The sequence below is a fragment of the Andrographis paniculata genome, unplaced genomic scaffold, assembly GCF_009805555.1.
Source record: "Andrographis paniculata isolate CXL003 unplaced genomic scaffold, ASM980555v1 Contig34END, whole genome shotgun sequence".
Taxonomy (NCBI): Eukaryota; Viridiplantae; Streptophyta; class Magnoliopsida; order Lamiales; family Acanthaceae; genus Andrographis; species Andrographis paniculata.
Window position 1 is genome coordinate 2,617,642 of NW_026137567.1, and position 22,842 is coordinate 2,640,483.

General features: G+C 34.6%; 1 protein-coding gene across 1 annotated transcript; it reads left to right on the forward strand.

Moving 5' to 3' along the window:
- Positions 1-13,115: 13,115 nt before the first annotated feature.
- Positions 13,116-19,745, forward strand: LOC127248536 (cellulose synthase A catalytic subunit 5 [UDP-forming]-like). Its single transcript, XM_051270916.1, has 14 exons — positions 13,116-14,001; positions 14,865-15,060; positions 15,148-15,347; positions 15,424-15,523; positions 15,615-15,798; positions 15,887-16,153; positions 16,254-16,599; positions 16,701-16,838; positions 16,931-17,056; positions 17,145-17,357; positions 17,447-17,717; positions 18,042-18,238; positions 18,330-18,680; positions 18,755-19,745. The coding sequence occupies exons 1-14, from the start codon at positions 13,915-13,917 to the stop codon at positions 19,337-19,339; spliced, it is 3,261 nt and encodes a 1,086-aa protein (XP_051126873.1). The 5' UTR covers positions 13,116-13,914; the 3' UTR covers positions 19,340-19,745.
- The last annotated feature ends 3,097 nt before the right edge of the window (positions 19,746-22,842 follow it).

Genomic DNA, 22,842 nt, shown 5'->3' on the forward strand with positions numbered 1-22,842 from the left:
TGAACAATATAAAATATAAATATGTATATTTATGAGTGAACATATAAAATATATTATATCAGTACCTATTTTATAAGAGAACTATTTTAAAATTTAACTATTCAAAACATCAAACAAAAATCTCCAACTCACAGCCAATCAAACTATAAACACAATTGGAGACGAAATGAAAAGGTTTATACTTTGTTAATAAGAATATTTTTGGTTTTTTTACTTACATTTTTGGATAAATTTATTTTTTATATTAAATATGAAGAATTATATCACTAATACAATAAATAATATTTTATGTTGAATGATTGACTTTTTATAAAAAGATATAGTATATATTATATATATTGTGTTAATATGTGTATATATTTAAAGAGTTTATACTCCCACTGTCCTACTCCAAAAAGGCCATTTAGGATTTTATATTAAATTAAAAAATAATAATATTTTATTGATTAATGGAAATGCGTAAGAAATTTTTATATTTTACTATTTAATTTTATGTATAAATTAATTTTATGTGTAATAGTATGTTTGTAACTTAAGTAAAAATTCAAAGTGTTTTAGTATATGATTACTTTTACTAAAATAGAAAAATGATATTTTTTAGTAGCACAGTCAAAAATGATAAATATATATATATATATATATAGGAATTGAGATAAAAGGAAAAATATTTATAGAAATTTGTACCATTAAAAAACACAATGTGAACAAACCCTTTATATAGAACTGTAATAAAATTTCCAAATCATGAACCTCACGTGTACGAAAGGGATACGAATGAAACTTATGGCCACATACATAAATGAAAACAAATAAGTATATAACTATCGGACCAAAAATTTGGGGCAATTAGAATTCAAAGTCGTATTTCATTTCAATAAATTAGCTCTATGAAAGGATATTTAGCAAATCACCGATGAATGTGGTTATGTCCACGCCATTGTTAATGAAAATCATAATACAAGAAAATATTACAACAAGAATATTGATAGGATTAATTGGTTAATTAATCCTATTAATATATACATTCAAACTAATGTGAATTTAATAAGTTAATCTTATTACCCCATCAAGCGTGTTGTGTGGGATTATGATATACGCGAAGCTTAGACTGTAGGAACTCAAAGGTGGGTCGAGGAAGACTCTTTTTGAAAATATATGCTAATTGAAAATAAGAAAGCAAAAAAAAAAAAAAATAGTGACAAACTTGTCGAAAGAGACAAATTCATAGCGATAGTCCAAATCAATGCGCTTAGCTCGGTTGTGCGCCACCGAATTTTGACTTAACAATATATCACTCCTAGTGTGACTTGTCTGTCGGGCCTAGTTTGCAGGGTATTAGGTTCGGCCGGAGGTTTATCCAATGCGCACTTTCGGGTAGCGGCTGCAGATTCCTACGTCATAAAAAAAAAAAAAAAAAGTAGGCCGGGAGAGCGAATTGGAATGAAGCTCACGAAAGATATGCATCTCCCAAATCAATTCAGAAGCCCCATTCGCCACGGCCTAGTACTCATATTCATAACTAGAGGGAGCAACTGAAGATTATTTCTTGGCACTCCACGAAACTAGAGTAATTGTCAAATATTGGAAACCACCAATAAAAGACCTGTATAATGTAGGATTATGAATGAGACACCACCATTAACAAAATTTTCTTAGCCGTCAAAATGGTGGAGATAGTCTTAGACTCTAATAAGCCAGCTCGTTGAAGAATATCATGTGCATACTTGGCTTGACCAACAAACAAACCATCCCAAGTATAAGAAATCTCAAGACTAAGAAAATAACTTAGTCGTCCAAGATCCTTAATAGCAAACTCTCGATGCGTACAAAAGATAAAAGGTCGCAACAATAATTCATTATTACCCGTAACAATAATGTCATTCACATAAAGTAATAATTCATTATTATCCGATACTCAGATTCACAACTAGATCAAGCAACTGAAGATTGTTTCTTGGTGCTCCATGAAACAAGGTTACCGTTGAAAAAAAATTAAATACCCGTCTACAGATCGTCGTATCTCAGTTTAACATGCTCAATCAGCCTCAGAGTACTTAAGGATCGAAGAGTCAAAACACATAATAATAATAATAATAATAATAATAATAATAATAATAATAATAATAATAATAATAATAATAATCATAAGACCAGAGTGCAAAGTAACCTTAATATATATATATAAGGATAAAGTTCACTACAAAAAATGAGCATCAGTAGGTAATTGCATAAACTAAGTAGGTAAGCTAACTACATATGAAAGGCAGGATGAATAATTGTCATATATTGAAGAGCACCAACAAACGACTTGTATTATATAGGATCATGAAATGAAACACCACAATTGACAAGAGATTCCCCAGCCGCCAAAGGGGTGGAGACAATCTTAGACTCTAACAAGTCAGCTCGTTGAAGAATATCATATGCATACTTCGCTTGACCAACAAACAAGCAATCGGAAGTATAAGAAACCTCAAGGTCAAGAAAATAACTTAGTCGTCCAAGATCCTTAATAGTGAACTTTTGATGCGTACGAAAGATAAAAGAATACAATAGTAATTCATTATTATTCATAACAATAATGTCATCCATATAAAGTAATAGATAAATGACAGATGTACTCCGATGATAGTGAAATAAAGTAGGATCACAACGACTAATGGGACAAGAGCTAAATCTTTGAAACCAAGCAAAAGGTGTCCGAAGAGACCGTATAGAGATTACGTCATACGACAAACATGATTAGGAAATCATTAGTCAACAAATCTTGGAAGTTGTGCCATAAAATTTGATTTTTCTTTAACACCGTTTAGAAATGTGTTTTTGACATAATGTTGATGAATTGGCAACTATGTTGAACAAAGAGTGCCAAAATGATGCGAACAATCGCAACCTTAACAACTTAACTAACTAAATGTGTGATAAAGTCAATGCCAAGAATCTAGGTAAAGCCCTAGGTAACAAGACATGTTTTGTTTCATTTAATTGATCCATCGGCATTAAACTTTGTACGGAAGACCCATTTTAAACCGATTATATTAAAACCAGATCGACGAGGTACTAGATCTCATTTTTGGTTGGAATGAACTGCATCAATTTCCTCTTACATGGTTGCAAGTTATTCCGAGTGTTTAGCAGCACTCTTAAAACCACGAGACGTAAGTGTAGCAATAGGGTGGATAAAAGAAATGTAGATGCCAAATCAAATGAATAACGAGGCTTGAAGATGCCTGCCCAATTCCAAGTAATCATAGGGTGTTCTGGGGGTCCGGGATGTGACACAACAAGATCAACGGGAGGATCCAGAGCAATAAGTTGTTCATGGAGCTCAGATTGAACATAAGCTACTGGACCATGTGGGACTAATGACGGAAACTCATTAGGATCACCCAGGATGGGTGCTGAGACGGAATTTGTTTCGTCATTCAATTCTGAATAAAAAACAATTGTTCAGATAAAAAAGACTTTATTTAAATAATAAAAAGAATAGACTACCTTCAACCATTTCTTATCTATAAATTTAGAGTTTTGGAGTAGTAAATTTAAGGCGATTACCATCAATAATTCAATTTAATATACTTCATCTGTCTATCATATTTAGTCCACATGGGTTCGACGGAGATTAAAAAATAAATATTTTATTAAAAATAGAAAAAGTAAATAAGTAGTTGATAGTATTTTTAGAAATTTAATTAGCAATTAAAGAGAATGAAGATATAATATAATAAAGTTAATAACATTTATTCATAAAAGATAAGAATTAAATGCTGATTTATTGATTTTTTTCAAATATTACAGTAACAAAGTAAATCTAATATATGAACAAAAAGACAAAATGAGAATAAATTTGATGGACAAAGAGAGTTATAAATTTGTGTTTCGAGGGCAACAAACCCTTCATGTCCTTATGTAGCTCTTGCGGTGACAATAAAGACTTTTAAAAAAATTACTAAAGTCTTATTATTAGAAGTTTATCCCTATTCGAAACCTAAAAAAATAAAAAATAAAAAATAATGATATCGATTTTAAGAGAAATTGTGCCATGATTATTTTTTAAGAGAACATATTATTTCAATATTAATTTAATGGTGAGATTATTTATAATATTTGATACTAACTTTTACGATATCGATTTTAAGAGAAATTGTGCCATGATTATTTTTTAAGAGAACATATTATTTCAATATTAATTTAATGGTGAGATTATTTATAATATTTGATACTAACTTTTTTCAAACAGTCATAAAACAAAATATCATATATAAAGTTCCAACACAATAATGTAGACACATATGTCAATGCAATTGATTCATATTACTCCCTCCGTTTCTAGCTAATTTGTCCCCTTTAAGTTAGGCACAAAGTTTTAGATATTGTGTAATCAATAAGTAATTAAAAAATGTATTGATGAAAATAATTACGGTTTTAATAAAAATAATTATATATTAAAATTAAAATTACTAAATAGTTTAATTAAAATAAAAAAATTATAAATTATGAATTTTAAAATAGGATTAAACTGTATAATTATATTTTCAAAAAAAATGACAAATTACTTGGAATAGACAGAAATATAAATAATAGATAAATTAAGTGGAACCGGCGAAGTATATCACAAGCTTGGAATGTGTGTTTGCTTTATAATATTAACTAAAATCGTTGTTCAATATAATTTTTTTTAAAAAAAAATAAGTAATTAATTAATAATTGTCTTTTGAAAAAAAAAAAAAATCAACTGAACACATCCAATAATATGTCTTAAATAAATATTGTAATTATATTATATTACAACACTAATATAATTTTGTTTTTATGAAAAGAAAAATTAGTGATAACTTTTCATTGAATCACAACACATTTTCTATAAATGTATTATATAGTTTGCAAGAAAAATATGTAAATAAAAAGTTTATAAATTAAATTATAGAACTTCATTATAGTAACTGGATTGCCAAAATAAGTCGAAAATGAGTGTATTATAATAATATGCAAGAAATTTTAAATTTTCGATTTAGTTTAAATTAAGATATAACTTTAACGATTGATATTGCCCGTATTTGATTTGGAGTTTCTTTTTTTTTTAAAAAAAAAAATTAATTTTAATAACATTTTAATATTATATTTTATAGAGAAATATTATATATTTATATAATAATTAAATTAAATTAGATTGCAAAAGGAACAAACTCGAACGAAGAATTCAAATTATTAACTTGAGTCGAATATGAATTTATTAGATTGATATGCAAGAAATAAAATTAAATATAAATTAAAGCATACATTTTGAATGCAGAATTTGAGCTACCAACTCAATACAAAATCCAATCACACAAAAGTACAATTTTTAATATACCTTACAATATTTTTTTCTCGCCTCTCAAAATTATATCGATATTTTATTTTTATGCAAACTTATAAATAGTTTATTTATAGTAAAATATTTTAATCGTCTATAATTTATTACTATTATTTAAAGAATTAATAACAATTTTATTATTACTTTTTATACTTACTCTATCATTTTTATAATTTTTTAATAATTTTTTCTTAAAATTCATTTTACTTTTTATTTACCATATTTTAATATTACAATAACATTTTTTAATCTCTGTGCCTAATCAAATCTTAATAAAAATCTCACACCGATGGAGATGGAGTAGGAGTATTTCCTTTTTTTTTTTTCATTTATTACTTAAAATTTTAATTATTATTATTATTGTTGAGCAATAACAATAATAATAATAATAATAATAATAATAATAATAATAATGGCATTAGGATTCTGGATGGGTCTGAATATAAGTCAAACGGTCCAAAAGTCGGGCAAAAGAGGATGAGACGGCCGATACAGAAGTCGGACAAGATGAAGTCGGGCGAAGAAAGAAATATCGGCAGACACGGAGGTCGGACAAGATAAGGTCGAGCACGGAGGTCGGACAAGATAAGGTCGAGCACGGAGGTCGGACAAGATAAGGTCAAACACGGAGGTCGGACAAGATAAAGTCGAGCGAAGAAAGATGAGACGGCCGATACGGAAGTCGGGCAAAAGAAAGTCGGGTAAAGAAAGATGAGATGACAGACATGCAGGTCGGTCAAAAGGAGGTCGGGCGAAGAAAGGTCTGTTAATTGGTCGCTTAATTAAGCGACCTGTTAATCGCCTGATCGATTGGCCGGTCATTTGGTCAGCAGTAGTTCAATCGCTTGAAAGGGCGGTCAGTTGGTCGCTTGATTGGGCGATCAATGAATCGTCTGGACAAATTGTTGTTCGGTTGTTTGAAGGGACCGGATGGTGGTCGCTTGATTGGACGACCAATGAATCATCTGAACGAATGGTTGTTCAGCCAAGTGAAGGGACTAGATAGTGGTCGCTTAAATGGGCGACCAATAAATCGTCCGGACGAATGGTTGTTCAGCCGATTAAAGGGACTGGATGGTGGTTGCTTGATTGGGCGACCAATGAATCGTCCGGACGAATGGTTGTTCAGCCGATTAAAGGGACTGGATGGTGGTCGCTTGATTGGGAGACCAATGAATCGTCTGGACGAATGGTTGTTCAGCCGATTAAAGGGACCAGATGGTGGTCGCTTGATTGGGCAACCAATGAGTCGTTTGGTCTAGCGACCAGTTAGTATCTGGATTGGTCGGTTGGCCTGCGGTCCGTCTAAGGAGTCAGTGGTTATTTTGGGCGGCTGAGTAGCCGGTCAGGCCAACCGTCATTTAAGGCGGTAAGGTGTTCAGAGGCGGTCGGCCGAGCCAGTTGAGTGTTGTAACTGGCGCGAGCGGTTGGTGAGTCGGTTAACACACGTGTCGACAAAGGAAGACCTTATGGGCGATTGACAGCGGTTGCTGTAACCGACCAGACGACGGTTCAAACCGTTTCTTTAAGAGGTTATTTAAGGATTCGGGTCTGTTCTGAAAAACCATCTTCAATCGAAATCAAATTCAAGTGAATTGCTTTTAGGGATCACCATTTACTTTTTCAGTCTGTATTAATTAGTTTCTATTTTATTTATGTATCGTACGGTGTCTAGAGATTTTTAATCTTAGGCATTTATTTTATCAAATTCGAAGATAATCTCTATTTTCGGATTTTACTTTTTATTGTTGAAAATCGGCATCAACAATTAGCGACTACAGTGGGAGAAATAAAAGATTGTTGATCCTACATAAACAGAGAATTTTATACGACTGAGGTCCGGCCGAATCGTCAGAATGAGCCATATAGCAGGCTCACAGCCCCAAGTATCTTCAATACCAGTGGGAGAAACAATTTCACCACCTGCTATGCCGAATGCAGGGGAAGCACCACAAGTACCTACCGATGGGTGTCTTATGTTCAACAATTGAACAATCAGCAAATTTTGGTCATGCAAAACATGTTGCGTGAACAACAAAACCTCATGTTGCGTAAGCAACAAAACCTCATGCAAAATATGCTAGATCAGGCTTTATCAAGGATTGCTCTGCAACCCACTCAGTCACCGCCAGGGATGTCACCATCCAGATTACAAGCAAATTTTGCAGGGCCTTCATATGTAGACAACACTCTTCCAAGTGCCACTACTAGGGTTGACAGGGAAAAAAATCCTCTAACTTTCCCAGATAATGTTTCTTTGGGACCAAGAGTTGATAATACTCAGCCGAATATCTTAAGGGAAGAGAGGTTGAGGGGACAGGCTCATAATCCCATCCCAGTCGAGCCAACCGTCCCCAGAGAAGAAAGATTGGGAGATCAAATTCATAATCTCATCCCAGCCGAGCCAACCGTCCCCAGAGAAGAAAGATAGGAGATCAGATTCATAATCGCATCCCAGCCAAGCCGGCCTTCTCTAGGGAAGAGAGTTTGAGGGGACAGGCCCATAATCCCATTCCGGTGTTCGATCATATTCCACCTAGAGTGGATCCAGAAGACATCGCTCAAGTTCTGCGGGTACATTTCGGAATGAATCCGCAAACGGTGAATAGGCCGGCAAATCAAAGACCTTTTCCAAAAAGGATTATTAACGATTTTTCTCTCCTAAGGAATTATTGACCGCCAAACTTTCATGCTTTTTCAGAAGAAGCCGGATCCTCCACCATAGAGCATGTGGGTCGGTTCACAACACAGTTAGGAGAAGTCGGTAATAACCTTTTTCATAAACTGCAACTATTTGGTTTGTCTCTTACCATGACAGCTTTTTCATGGTTTGTAAATCTGCCACTTGGGCAAATACAAACCTGGGAAGGTTTAGAAATGGCGTTCCATGCTAGATTCTTCAACCTCTTGCCAACTGTTTTTTTTACCGATTTGCTGGAAATAAAACAATTTCCAGAAGAATCAGCCTCACAGTTCATCGAAAGGGTACGACTGATGAAGGGATGTTGCCCAACAATCATTGAGGAGAGTGAGATGACCAATTTGGTGGTCAGGAATATGCATATACAACTGCGAGAGGCTTTAACGGCCCACGACGTTCAAGATCTGGCCAGTTTAGCATCCAAGGCAGGGAGGTTAGAATCCCTTTTTAGAGAAAATGATCACGACTTCCGTCATGGGGGAGGTGCTGAAGAAATGGTAGTGCAAGATCGACCAACGCGGAGGTCACCACCAGTCCGCGATAAATGAAGGTCGGGTCTGACGTAGCCTCGGAAGATGGAGGTCGGATCCGAGGCTGACGTGGCCTCGGATGACGGCCTGCAAACTCCTAAACATCACGAGAAGTGACGCTTAGGAGTCGGACGGAGGAGGCAAGTTGTTGAGCACAAATAATAATAATAATAATAATAATAATAATAATAATAATAATAATGGCAGTAAGATTCTGGATGAGTCTGAATATAAGCCAAACAGCCCAAAATTCGGGCAAAAGAGGAATTCAGGCAAAAGAGGATGAGACGGCCGATACAGAAGTCGAACAAGATGAAGTCGGGCGAAGAAAGAAATATCGGTAGACACGGAGTTCGGACAAGATAAGGTCGGGCACGGAGGTCGGACAAGATAAGGTCGGGCACGGAGGTCGGACAAGATAAGGTCAGACACGTAGGTCGGACAAGATAAAGTCGGGCGAAGAAAGATGAGACGGCCGATACGGAAGTAGGGCAAAGAAAGATGAGATGACAGACACGGAGGTCGGTCAAAAGGAGGTCGGACGAAGAAAGGTCTGTTAATTGGTTGCTTAATTAAGCGACCTGTTAATCGTCTGATCGATTGGCTGGTCATTTGGTCAGACAGTAGTTCAGTTGCTTGAAAGAGCGGTCAGTTGGTCGCTTGATTGGACGACCAATGAATCGTCTGGACGAATGATTGTTCGGCCGTTTGAAGGGACCGGATGGTGGTCGCTTGATTAGGCGACCAATGAATCGTCTGAACGAATGGTTGTTCAGCCGAGTGAAGGGACTAGATGGTGGTCGCTTGATTGGGCGACCAATGAATCGTCCGGATGAATGGTTGTTTAGCCGATTAAAGGAACTGGATGGTGGTCGCTTGATTGGGCGACCAATGAATCGTCCGGAAAAATGGTTGTTCAGCCGATTAAAGGGACTGGATGGTGGTCGCTTGATTGGGCAACCAATGAATCGTCTGGACGAATGGTTGTTCAGCCGATTGAAGGGACCAGATGGTGGTCGTTTGATTGGGCGACCAATGAGACGTTTGGTCTAGCGACCAGTTAGTATCTAGACTGGTCGGTTGGCCTGCGGTCCGTCTAAGGAGTCAGGGGTTATTTTGGGCGGCTGAGTAGCCGGTCGGGCCAGCCGCCCATTTAAGGTGGTAAGGTGTTTAGAGGCGGTCGGCCGAGCCAGTTGAGTGTTGTAACTAGCGCGAGCGGTTGGTAAGTCGGTTAACACATGTGTCGACATAGGAGGACCTTGTGGGCGGTTGACAGTGGTTGCTGTAACCGACCAAACGACGGTTCAAACCGTTTCTTTAAGGGGTTATTTAAGAATTCGGGTCTGTTCTGAAAAACCATCTTCAATCGACATCAAATTCAAACGAATTGCTTTTACGGAAGACCTTTACTTTTTCAGTATGTAGTATTTAGTTTCTATTTTATTTATGTATCGTACGGTGTCTAGAGATTCTTAATCTCAGGCATTTATTTTATCAAATTCGAAGATAATTTCTATTTTCTGATTTTACTTTTTATTGTTGAAAATCAGTATCAACAATTATTATTTTTATTATTTTTTTAACATTAATCATCATATTCATTATCATATTCTTTTAATTAAAATTATCATGGATGTGGTCGGTTTATGAGATTTTGATTTTATTATTTCAAAATATATTTTCGAAAAAAACATCAAATTAAATGAATATTTTTTATTTATCATATTATACTTATAACTTAATTTTAAATTCAAAATATTATGCTAATACCTTCAACATAATTTAGAAAATGAAATTGATACCCAATGGCACACAATTCATATAATTTAAAGTTTTTTATTTTTTAAGAAAGAAAAAAGGAAGCTTACCGTTTTACTATGTTTATTTTTATTTAGAAGTTATCTTCAAAATGGAGTATAATATTACCTAATGTATATTATTAGTTTGGATGGAGGACTTTCTTTCGTTGAGTATGAAAAATTAGGTTGATAATATAAAAAATAATATTTTATATTAAATTATTAATTTTTTTTCTTGAGTTGATTAAATATATATATTTTTTTGGTACCATTTACCATGTTGATTTTTCTATTTTCATCAGTCCCATTTATTTTTTTACTTTTTTTTGGAAAAAATATTAAACACTTTAATTTTATTTTTTTAAATTTTTTATTTTTAATTATAATTATACTAATTAGTTATCTTAATTTTAATTTAAAATTATTTTTTTAAATAATAATTATTTTTATTAATACATTTTTAATTATTTACTAATCATATTTTTCATACCTAGGATGGAAGGAGTATTATATATTATGTTTTTTTAAAATAATATTTACGAGGAATAGTTCTACCAAAAAACCCGAACAAATCCTACGGGTGTTTGTTTGTGAGTTTGAATTTTTGAAATAGTAATAAGTTAAATTTGAATAATTATTTGATGTAATATGTTGAATATAAATTATATTTATAATTTAAAAAAATAAAAGTAATTATTTAATTAAATATTTTAAAAAGAAAAAAAGATTTAAATAATAAATTTTCGTGGTTAAACTCGCAAAAGAGCACAATCTATGTTATTTACTTGGCTGTGTTTGTTTGGAAGTTTGAATTTTGAATTGAAATTTGAATAATAAAAATTTTGAATTGAAATAGTTGTACGATGTGATATAAATATATATTGATGAAATATTTTAAATGTAAAATTAATTTTTAATAAATATAAAAAATAAAAAATAAATATTTGATTTGATATTTTATATAAAAAAAATTGATAAATAATTTAAATCTTTTAATAAAATTCTCCAAACAAACACGCCTCGATGTATTTACTTTTTAGCGATGGAAACTAAAAAGGGTTTTAAGGAAAATACAAGCAATGCCAGCTCAGCAGTTCGAAGACATGTGCCTGACCACTACACACCAATTTTATTACACATGCCATTTTAGTTAACAAACAGTAGGTAGAACTAGAAGAGTCCACTGTCTAACCCCCGATTTTACTATTCTATCCCTCACGCGTTTTCTCTTTCCCCGCTCTTTTTTATTTTTTTTAACATTAATGTTAAAAAATAAAAAGTAATACTCACTCGTCCTAAATATCTTGCAATATTTGTGTTTGATATGAAAATTTAGATGGAGAGTATTAAGTATGATAATTTGAGATAATTTTGGATATTAAACGATGTGATTGAAGAGAGAAATGATTATTTACTTTTTTTATTTGAGTAATGTAATGAGATAAAGTGAAATATATATTAATATATGCATATAAATATTATTAATTATTTCTAATTTAAAAATATTACAGTAAGTTTGGAATAAACAAAAAGAAATATTGTAAAGTATTTGAGAACGAGGGAGTCGTATTTTAACATTAAATTAATATAGGTGAAAAATAAATTAAAAATTATGGAATAAATTTATTAAAAAATCTGTAAAAAATATAATAAATAAGTAAAAAGTATAATAATAAATCAATTATTATTTTTAGTAACTAATAAATTATTAATAAATAAAATTATGTATTATAAATGAAATAAATACAAATTTAATACTCCATTCGTCTCATAACAAAGTATTCATTTTTTCATTTCAGTCCGTCCCATAATAAAATATCTATTTATTTTTTTAGTAACTGTACTATCTAACTAACATTACAAATACCCTTACAACTTACAATATATTAATCATTACCTTTATATCACACATAATAACAAGGTTATTTTAGTCATTTTTACTTTATTCCTAATATATTCTAATATAATACTAATATTTCTAAAATTACGTGAAAAAGTAAATGGATATTTTTTTTTTGAGACGGAGGAAGTACATAATAAAAAATTATAACATAATTCTAAGGAATAATAAGATATACTTATATACAGAGAGAATTAAATAAATAATAAAATACTGGGAATTTCCACACGAAGTAAACTGTGTTAGAAGAACACCACCTCTTCCTTCCTTTATATCAAAAAATATTATTATTATAATCATAAATTAAAATTTCTAAAGTGACAAATTAAAAAGAAAAAAAAAAGAAAATGGTCACAAAAAGGCAAAAATCCATGGATTTCAATACCTAGGTCCATCAACACCATTACCTTAAACTATTAACGGTGTAGATTTATTCGGTGCCGTAGTCCGGGGACTAGCAAAGAAAAGAAGGGTCCAGTGTAAGAAAAAGACATTCAGACACGAAAATAATATTAAGCACAAAAATAACATCCAGAGAGAGAAAGAAGAAGAAAGAAAGAAAGAAAGAAAGAGAAGACACACAAACACAGCTGGATTCTTGCCTACACAAAGGGCCACCCCACCCCGCCCCACCCCACCCATCATTATCACAACCACAAAATTCCTCTTTCTCTCTCTACAAAATACAATTACATTAGAATCCGCCACCGCATTCTCATATGGGGGCCCAAATTCTGCAATTCTAACTTCCCAAATCTTAATTAAATTAGAAGGAAGAAGCAGCAGCAGGACAACAATGAGAGAGAGAGGAGAGAGAGAGGAGAGAGAGTTTTGTGAATTGTTATTACAATAGATTATAGAATCCCAAGTCCACCCACGTCCATTTCTCTCTCTATCCCCACTCACTACTAATTCTTGCTTTCTATTATTGTTATTATCATCATCATCTCTCTCTCTCTCTCTCTCTATGTTAAAAGTCAGTCCGTTGGTTCTGTCCAGCCATGCTCCAGTGCAGCGCTAGCTAGCTTGTAAAACAAAATCCACGCGATTTCTTTTCAATATTAATTAATTGTCGATTTAATTTAATTTCTCAGCATTTATCAAGAGAACACACATTTATAAGCCTCGCCCCCCCTCCTCCCCAACCCTTTCTTTTTTCTTCTCCCTTAAAATTTGTTTATTACATTTATTCGTTTAATTTCTCGACTGTCTCCAGAGTCTTGTGCTGTGTTTTTTATCCGTGTCTTCGCAACTACACTTCACATTCACTCCCTGCCTCCAATTGGGTTCTTCTGATTTTGTGACGCAACCGGTGGATTGTTTTGATTTTTTTTATTTTTTTTTTACAGAAAGGTTGAATCTTGCGTGGATTTGATCGAGGTTTTACCTTATTCCGGTGAGGTTTTGGATAGGGAGGGGGAGAAGAGAGCAGCAGTTTCTGGGGGCATTGGGAGTTAAATCTAGAGCGGGTTTAGGTTGGGTTACGGCTTTGATTGCAAGATTTGGAAGTCAATCCAAAGGCGAGATCTTTGTAGAAAATTTTGATTCTGGATAGAGGGCGAGGATTTGAGAAATTTCGGGTTTTAGGGATTTGAAAGGGTTTTGGGGATTCTTCGTTGTTGTGGGGAATGGCGATGAACACTGGAGGAAGACTCATTGCTGGTTCTCACAATAGGAACGAGTTTGTGCTTATCAATGCCGATGAAACCGCCAGGGTGGGTCTGCTTATTTCTTGTTCTTCGTGTTCATAATCCATTTCCATCTGGGATGTTGGTTTTGCTTTCAGATTTTCATTTTTAGATTTCTGCTTTGTGGAATGGAATGCAATGGAATGTGGTCTGTCTATCTGTTTATCTGTCTATGTTCATCGCTTACTTGGGGATCTTTGAAATGCTGCATTTGTTGCCTATTCTGTTGTGTATGATTTCAGGCATTTGTTTGGTTTTTTATAACCTTAGTTGTGTATGTAAGAAGATTATTTTCGGAAATGAGACTACATTGATTGATTCATGTATTTGATTCTGAGTTCAATTCTTTCTTACCATTATGATATATGATGTTCTAGTTTGCTTCCAAACTGTACCTTGCAATGGCTGTGGATGGTCCAATAGTTTTCCGGGATAATGATCGGAATAAAATTTCGTGCAACCCTTTCTGTAGTGAAATTCTTCTGGGGATCTGAAATGTGCGATTCAGTTATCTGTTGTGGGCTTTATACCTCTGATTAGTCTTACCTTCACGTGATAATTTCCGAGAGGAAATTGACTTTGCTGTAGTTGCTTACATATGTAAAATGCAGGTTGAGAAGCTGTCCCCGACAGCTGTTAATTGCTGAAATTAAGAATGTCGTTGTTACGTGTACAGTCTTGTTAATTTCCAGAGAGTTCAAGAACTGGAAAGCTAGTCCAAATATCGAAAACTTGTGTCATTGTTTTCGAAAATGCTAAAAAATCTGTGTTTTGTCGTTTTTTGAGTATTGTCGAGTTGGTCATTGAATGTAAGACAAAATGTGCGTTAACTAGTTATGCGATGTGTAGTTTAAGTCTAATTAATAGAACTCTCTTGTCTCTTGTAATAGATTAAGTCTGTTCAAGAACTAAGCGGCCAAATATGCCAAATTTGTGGGGACGAAGTGGAAATAACAGTAGATGGAGAGCTCTTTGTCGCATGCAATGAATGTGCCTTCCCTGTTTGCCGGACTTGCTATGAGTACGAACGGAAGGAGGGAAGCCAGTCTTGTCCTCAGTGCAAAACCCGATACAAGCGCATCAAAGGTGAGTTCTTTTTTCAGATTATCCCCTTTTTTTTTCACTATTTGTATTTTTTTGATTTGGGATTTTTAATTTGCATTGGTACTTTAGGTAGCCCGAGAGTTGAGGGCGATGAGGAGGAAGATGACATTGATGATTTGGAGCACGAGTTCGATTATGGAGATGCCGAGGCAATGGGGATGAAGCAAAATGGCAGCATAAACTCTCTCCATGGTTATTCAGGCACAAATGCGAAACAAAATGTGTCTTCTCCATCTCTAGATATCCCTCTTTTGACCTACGGTGAAGAGGTAACTAAAAGATTTATCTACCTTCTTCCTTTTTGGCATGGTTGTCGTTAACTAACTTAATTTGGATTGCTTTTAGGATGCCGAGCTTGCAGAACTTAATCAGAGTGCTATAATTGTTCCTCCGTATGCAGAACAAGCGAATGGAATTCATCCATCTTCTGCTCCAGCGCCACATTGTAATTTTTATTTTGCCAAAGAGCCTTATTCATTTAAAGTTTTGAATGTGGTTAGTTCATTTAATTTATTTGGGGTGGGTTTATGTACTAGTGCACCCCCGTTCGATGGTTCCTGAGAAAGACATTGCGCTGTATGGCTATGGAAGTGTTGCGTGGAAGGATCGTATGGAGGACTGGAAAAAGAGGCAGAGTGAGAAGCTTCAAGTGATCAAACATCATGGGGGAAATGGTGATGGAGACTTTGACGGGAGTGAACTCGATGCTGATCTACCTATGTAAGTTGTACTTCTCTACTTTAAATTTCTGTCGATTTATTTATTTATTTTCTATTGGAGATTTTAATCTTTTTTGTCCCTTTGGTAGGATGGATGAAGGCAGGCAGCCACTTTCGAGGAAATTGCCAATTCCTTCGAGCAAGATAAACCCATACAGGATGATAATTATGCTTCGGCTCGTCATTCTCGGCTTATTCTTTCACTATAGAATTCTCCATCCAGTTCCCGATGCTTTTGGCTTATGGCTGACATCAGTTATTTGTGAAATATGGTTCGCTGTATCTTGGATACTGGATCAGTTCCCTAAATGGTATCCGATTCAGCGAGAAACCTATCTTGATCGACTGTCGCTTAGGTACATGGAATTGATTGTTCTCTCTCTCTCTCTACTGCTTTTAAATTATCATTTTAGCTTTCTTAATTCACTGATACCGACATTGTGCAATTATCTCTAGGTATGAAAAAGAAGGGAAACCTTCAGAGTTAGCCAATATAGATATATTTGTCAGCACGGTTGATCCGATGAAAGAGCCTCCTCTGATTACAGCAAACACAGTTCTCTCCATCCTAGCGGTGGATTATCCGGTCGACAACGTGTCGTGTTATGTGTCAGATGATGGTGCAGCTATGCTTACTTTTGAGGCACTTTCCGAGACATCAGAATTTGCCAGGAAATGGGTTCCATTTTGCAAGAAGTTCAATGTTGAACCGCGTGCTCCAGAATGGTACTTCTCTCAGAAGATCGACTATCTCAAAAACAAAGTTCATCCTGCATTCGTGAGAGAACGTCGTGCAATAAAGGTCTGTCTCATTTTCTTTTTTGAGTATGCAAATTGTTCATATGTAATTTTGTTTCCCATATTTGTTTAATTTCGTTTCCCATATTTGTTTATTGACGGCAGAGAGAGTATGAAGAGTTCAAAGTCCGGATCAACAGTTTAGTGGCCAAGGCAGAAAAGGTTCCCGAGGAAGGTTGGACAATGCAGGATGGAACAGCCTGGCCAGGCAACAATGTCCGCGACCATCCTGGCATGATCCAGGTTAGCTATAAATTCCACTACGATTTCTGTCATTTATCCTACGGTAATTTTTTGGGCTTATTTCATTACATTTTCAATTCTTGTCTCAACAGGTGTTCATTGGTAACGATGTTGTTCGTGATGTGGAAGGAAACGAATTACCTCGCCTGGTTTATGTTTCCCGTGAAAAGAGGCCTGGATTTGAACATCATAAGAAAGCAGGAGCTATGAATGCACTGGTAATAGAAAATAGGCTGTCATACTTCTTACACTATAATCCGGTCGTTTACTTACAGCACATGTTTCTTCTCTTTGTAATTTCTTCAGATTCGGGTTTCGGCAGTTCTGTCAAATGCTCCATATATTCTGAATGTTGACTGTGATCACTACATTAATAACAGCAAAGCTCTCAGAGAGGCAATGTGTTTTATGATGGACCCTACCTCAGGAAAGAAAGTGTGCTATGTCCAGTTTCCGCAAAGATTTGATGGGATTGATAGTCATGATAGATACTCTAACCGGAATGTTGTCTTCTTTGATGTAAGTATATCATTTCTTGTTTCGTTTGGTTTTGTTATTACACTTGCGTTTGTGCGCTAACGGTCATGGTCTGGCCTGTCTGTGAGTAGATCAATATGAAGGGTTTGGACGGTCTTCAAGGACCTATATATGTTGGTACGGGGTGTGTCTTTAGACGACAGGCCTTGTACGGCTATGATGCACCTAAGAAGAAGAAGAAGCCGAGCAAGACGTGCAACTGCTGGCCCAAGTGGTGCTTTTGCTGCTGTTGCTGTCTTAGGAACAATAAGAAAGAAAAATCGAAGAAAGATAAGAAATCAAAGCATAGAGACGCGTCAAAGCAAATACATGCTCTCGAAACCATCGAGGAAGGGATTGAAGGTAAACCTTTAATTTCAAGAATTGGGGTGGGGGTGGGGTGGGGTGTTAATGAATAATTAGGGTGTGTTTGTTTGCGGGTTTGAGCTTTTGGGTTTGGATTTTTGAATAGTAAAAAATTGAATTTGAATAGTTATATGATGGGATATAAATAGACATTGGTGTGATATTTTGAATGTAAAATAAATTTATAGTATAATATAAAAACATAATCTGAATAGTGAAAATCTGTCTTAAAACCGACAAAATAACACAACCTTAGAATTTCCTACTATGACTCCGCATGTACCAATGATGCTGATTTGTAGTTTTCTTTATTCATTTTAGAGACAACTAGTATTAGTCGAGCACTTCTTCCGCAAGAGAAACTTGAGAAGAAGTTTGGACAATCCCCGGTGTTTGTGGCTTCAACACTTCTTGAAAATGGCGGCGTGAACAAGGCCATTAGCTCCGCATCACTTTTGATGGAAGCGATTCATGTGATCAGCTGTGGTTACGAAGACAAGACCGAATGGGGAAAGGAGGTACGCCATGCCTTTAGTCTTTTGATTTTTGTATTACCATTTTTTACGACGAATTCTTGTTTCCCATCTAAAATTACTGGTTACGTACCAGGTTGGATGGATATACGGATCAGTCACGGAAGATATTTTAACGGGGTTCAAAATGCACTGCCATGGGTGGCGTTCCGTTTACTGCATGCCTAAGAGGCCCGCGTTCAAAGGGTCGGCTCCAATCAACTTGTCGGACCGTCTTCACCAAGTTCTACGATGGGCTCTTGGATCTGTCGAAATTTTTTTAAGTAAACACTGCCCGATTTGGTATGGCTATGGAGGTGGATTGAAGTGGTTGGAAAGGTTTTCCTACATAAACTCCGTCGTATATCCGTGGACTTCGATTCCATTGCTCGTGTATTGCACTCTCCCCGCCTTTTGTCTTCTTACCGGAAAATTTATCGTCCCCGAGGTATGTATTGTATCTTCCATGCGATATTTTTTGTTCTTTTGCACTGTAACTAACGTATTCTTTTGCGATTTTAGATAAGCAATTACGCGAGCATCATATTTATGGCGCTTTTCATCTTGATCGCCGTGACGGGTGTCCTAGAAATGCAATGGGGCGGTGTGGAGCTCGACGATTGGTGGAGGAACGAGCAATTTTGGGTCATAGGCGGCGTTTCGTCGCATCTATTTGCGCTCTTGCAAGGATTGCTCAAAGTGTTGGCGGGCGTGAATACGAATTTCACAGTGACGTCGAAGGGAGGGGACGACGAGGGTTTTGCGGAGCTATATCTCGTGAAGTGGACGTCGTTGTTGATACCCCCGACGACTTTGTTGATCATGAATGTAATCGGCGTGCTTGCGGGAGTTTCTAACGCAATCAATAACGGATACGACTCGTGGGGTCCGTTGTTCGGTAGGATGTTCTTTGCAATATGGGTTATAATGCATCTGTACCCATTCCTCAAGGGGTTGATGGGGAGGCAAGAAAGGGTCCCGACGGTGGTCGTGATATGGTCGGTTCTAATCACGTCGATATTGACCCTTTTGTGGGTTCGGATAAATCCGTTCGTCTCGAGGGACGGCCCGGTGCTGGAAATCTGTGGCCTCAATTGCGATGATTAGGGAACAGTTGGACAGGAAGTGTGTAGAAATCGAGCTTCCGTTCGGTTCTGTGCCGACGTCGTTTCGGGAAAGGTAAAATAAGAAGAAGGGGTGTGGTAGGGTTTGTGTTGTGTAGATACTTGGAGAAGAAAGATTAGGGATGTGGATGAAGATTTTGGGATTTGGATTGATATTTGGTTGGTTGCATTGATTCTTTTGTTGGTAACTCTTTTTGTCTGTCTGTCTGTCTGATCATATGTTTGATAATTATTTGTTGTGTTTTTTGTAAGTTATGACAGACCTATCTTCCTACCTCTCAAAGGGGTTGATTTTGTGTGTAAGTTCAGTTCAGGACAGGCACCATTTCATCGTCCTCATTCTTGTTCTGGTTTAATTTTATTTCAAGTATTCTTTTGTGTATATTTTACTATTATGGTGAAATATGTAATGTTGTTGGTGAACTTGTGATTGTAGTGTGACTGTCTTCTAGCATGTTAAGGGAAGGTTCAACCGGTTGAACTACGCACCTTCGGTTCGTCGGATTTAGTTTGCAGGCTATTAGGTTCGATCGAAAGTTTATCAAGAGTACACTCATAAAATAGTAGTCGGAGATTTTCACGTCATTAAAAAAAATAAAATTGTATTACTAAACTTAGTTTGTATGTTATTAGGTTTGACTGAAGTTTATCGAGAATGCACTTGAAGAATGACGGCTGTAAATTTTCACGCCAAAAAAACGAAAAGACATACGTAATGAATGTTATGCCATGGTTGAAAATTGGTAATAAAAGCTCTTTTTTATTACAACTTTGTTACAATATTTGGGCATAACATACAGTGTAACAAATATTTTGTCATAATAATTTTTGTAAAAAATAATTATAGTCAACGTTCTTTAGATGATTATAGATATCCTTTTATTACGACATTTAATCCGTCACAAAAAATATTCGTAATAAAATTATTACAAATGTAAGTTGTGACGGACAAATGTTTTTGTTACTAGTGATTAAATCAAATATTTTTAATGGTATCTCCTACGTTACAAATATTGTGGAAAATAATTTGTCCTTTGCTTCTTCATGAATAATACAAAATTAAATTTCAATCACTACAAAAAAAAAAAATTAAACTTTAATCATTCAATTAACAAAACACATTAAAAAATCTAATGGACGATAGACTATTAAGGCCACCCTCAACACAACGGGGGTGCTTCCCAGCTAGCGCCTCATGTCAGCATTCTTTTATAAAAAAAAAAATTGCTCCTGACATGAGAGACGATTACCTATGAGTGTACAGTTTTTTCATTTTTTATTGGGTCATGGCCTTTTTTTTATCATTTAATAAATAATAAAAATAATATTTATAATATATAATAAAATATAAAAATTATATTTATAAAAACTTTGTTTTATTTAAAATATTTAAATTTTGTTAATTAATTTTTTATTTAATATTTTAAATTTATAATTTAAAATTGTAATTATTATACGAGTGTGATACATAAAAATTATTTTTTCTTAATTTATTTTGTTAAGAAAAAACTAATTTATTTTTATTAAATATTACAAAATATATATATATGATGAAAATATATAATTTTTTATTTAAAAAATATATAAAAATTTTTAATAAAATGAAAAATATGAAAATTTTAAAAGATTTTTTAATGTGGGTGTAAAATATAATTGAAGTTCTTCGTGATATGACGGAGAGAAAAATTAACGTGCCATGTGGAAAAAACTTGTGGGGAGTTTCGGCGGTAAAGGTGTCATAAAACATTAACAAATCCATAAACCGATCATTGACTATATTACCAATACAATATCTTTCAATTCATAACAACTATGAATCAGATTAAAGAACAATATCAACCAAACTATGTGCGAACATAACAATATCAACCAAATCATGAGTTAACATACTTATATTTTCGGCTTTAAATAATCAACAATAGAGGTGACTGTACAAACTGCAATGATGTGGTAAGATATACTCCTTCCCATAATTCAAATATACGTTCAATTTTATTTTATTCGGCATCCAGGGGTCACGGACCGACCATAGAACATTACATATCTACAATACTTTCTGCCCTATCCCATCTGATATATCCCTCATCGTGAATATTCCATTCCCTCTCGCCTTCTGCCTATAGAAACACAGCTTTATCATCGCCAACCTGGGCTTCTTCGGACGACCAGTCAGGACTTTCTATGGTCACTTAAGCAGACCCAAACAGGGAGTTGAAGGAGGGGGACTTATCCGAGGCTGAAAAGGGGGCTTAGAAGCCCATTTATTAGGGACAATGGAACAACAGGGAGGAAACTTCGCGCAGAGTTCTATTACTATTAATGGGTGGCTCCGGGATTTCTTATGGGCACAGGCATCCCAGGTAATTCAGTCTTATGGTTCTTCATTGTCTAATTCTGCAACAACAAAAGTGCCTGGTCAGCCTTTGGTTCGATAGGCTGGTGATCTCTGAATCCGATTCAGTACTCGATGATGGTATTCTTCTTTTTTTAGTTCAGTATTTGACTAGGTAGGAGGCTCTTAGCTGCGATGCGATATGTCATGGCCAACTTTACCAGAGAAGGAAGGGAAATAAATAATAAAAAAAAGAATCCAAATCAAAAGGGATCGATGAAAGGAGTATTAGAATTACTTAAAAACCAATTAAACAACTTTAAAAAAAAATTGAATTGAACTAAAAATCCCACATGCTTGTACGTCCACTCAATCAGATAGACAATGAATACATATGACATCCCGGCCCGCAAGCTACACAAGATCGGACTTATCGGGATTAGACTGGCCCCACAAGTCAATATGAGTGCTTCCAGCGCACTTATTTCCTCACTTACGCGCACTTAGGGTTACCCATCCTCAAATTGCCCTATATGAAGTTTTTCGTGGTCCGGTGAGTCAGGACAGAAATACGCTATAAGAACTCGTATTGATTTATGAAACCAATTTAATCCTAATACGTCCGAACGTGTATGATTTGCAAACAACATAAATCTCTAATGGTCTCATCTCCACTGATTGTTACGAATAATGCATCCGAAATCAAAACAAAAGTAACAAATGCATATATTTAAAAAGGATTACTTTGTTATACAAAAGTAATCAAACACACAAATCTCGATTGTAGTTTATATTAATTATAAATAAATACATGTATTTTTTTTATTTACTTATATTATAGGAATCTCATTCTCTATAAAATAAATTCATATTGCATATTATGATATAAGTTTTAAAATATTTAAATACAAATTATAAAATTATTTAATTTTATATATATTAAATTTATTTTAAAACTATTAATATTATTAATTATATAAAAATTAATAAAATAATATTACAATTCACTAATATTAACTAATTAAATAATATTACTTTAAATATTTTATAATTAATAAAATAAGTCAATTAATAAAATAAGGCAATTACTTCGAGAAAAAGTAAGTATTATACTATCTCCCTTAACAAAAAATTATGTACATATAATTTCACTC

What these genes read in the sequence shown, in the direction of transcription:
- LOC127248536 (XM_051270916.1), top strand. Translation starts at nt 13,915, where the DNA reads ATGGCGATGAACACTGGAGGAAGACTCATTGCTGGTTCTCACAATAGG. An exon ending in GAGAACGTCGTGCAATAAAG is followed by an intron (nt 16,600 to 16,700) that starts GTCTGTCTCATT and finishes TATTGACGGCAG; the next exon opens with AGAGAGTATGAAGAGTTCAA. An exon ending in GAAAATTTATCGTCCCCGAG is followed by an intron (nt 18,681 to 18,754) that starts GTATGTATTGTA and finishes TTGCGATTTTAG; the next exon opens with ATAAGCAATTACGCGAGCAT.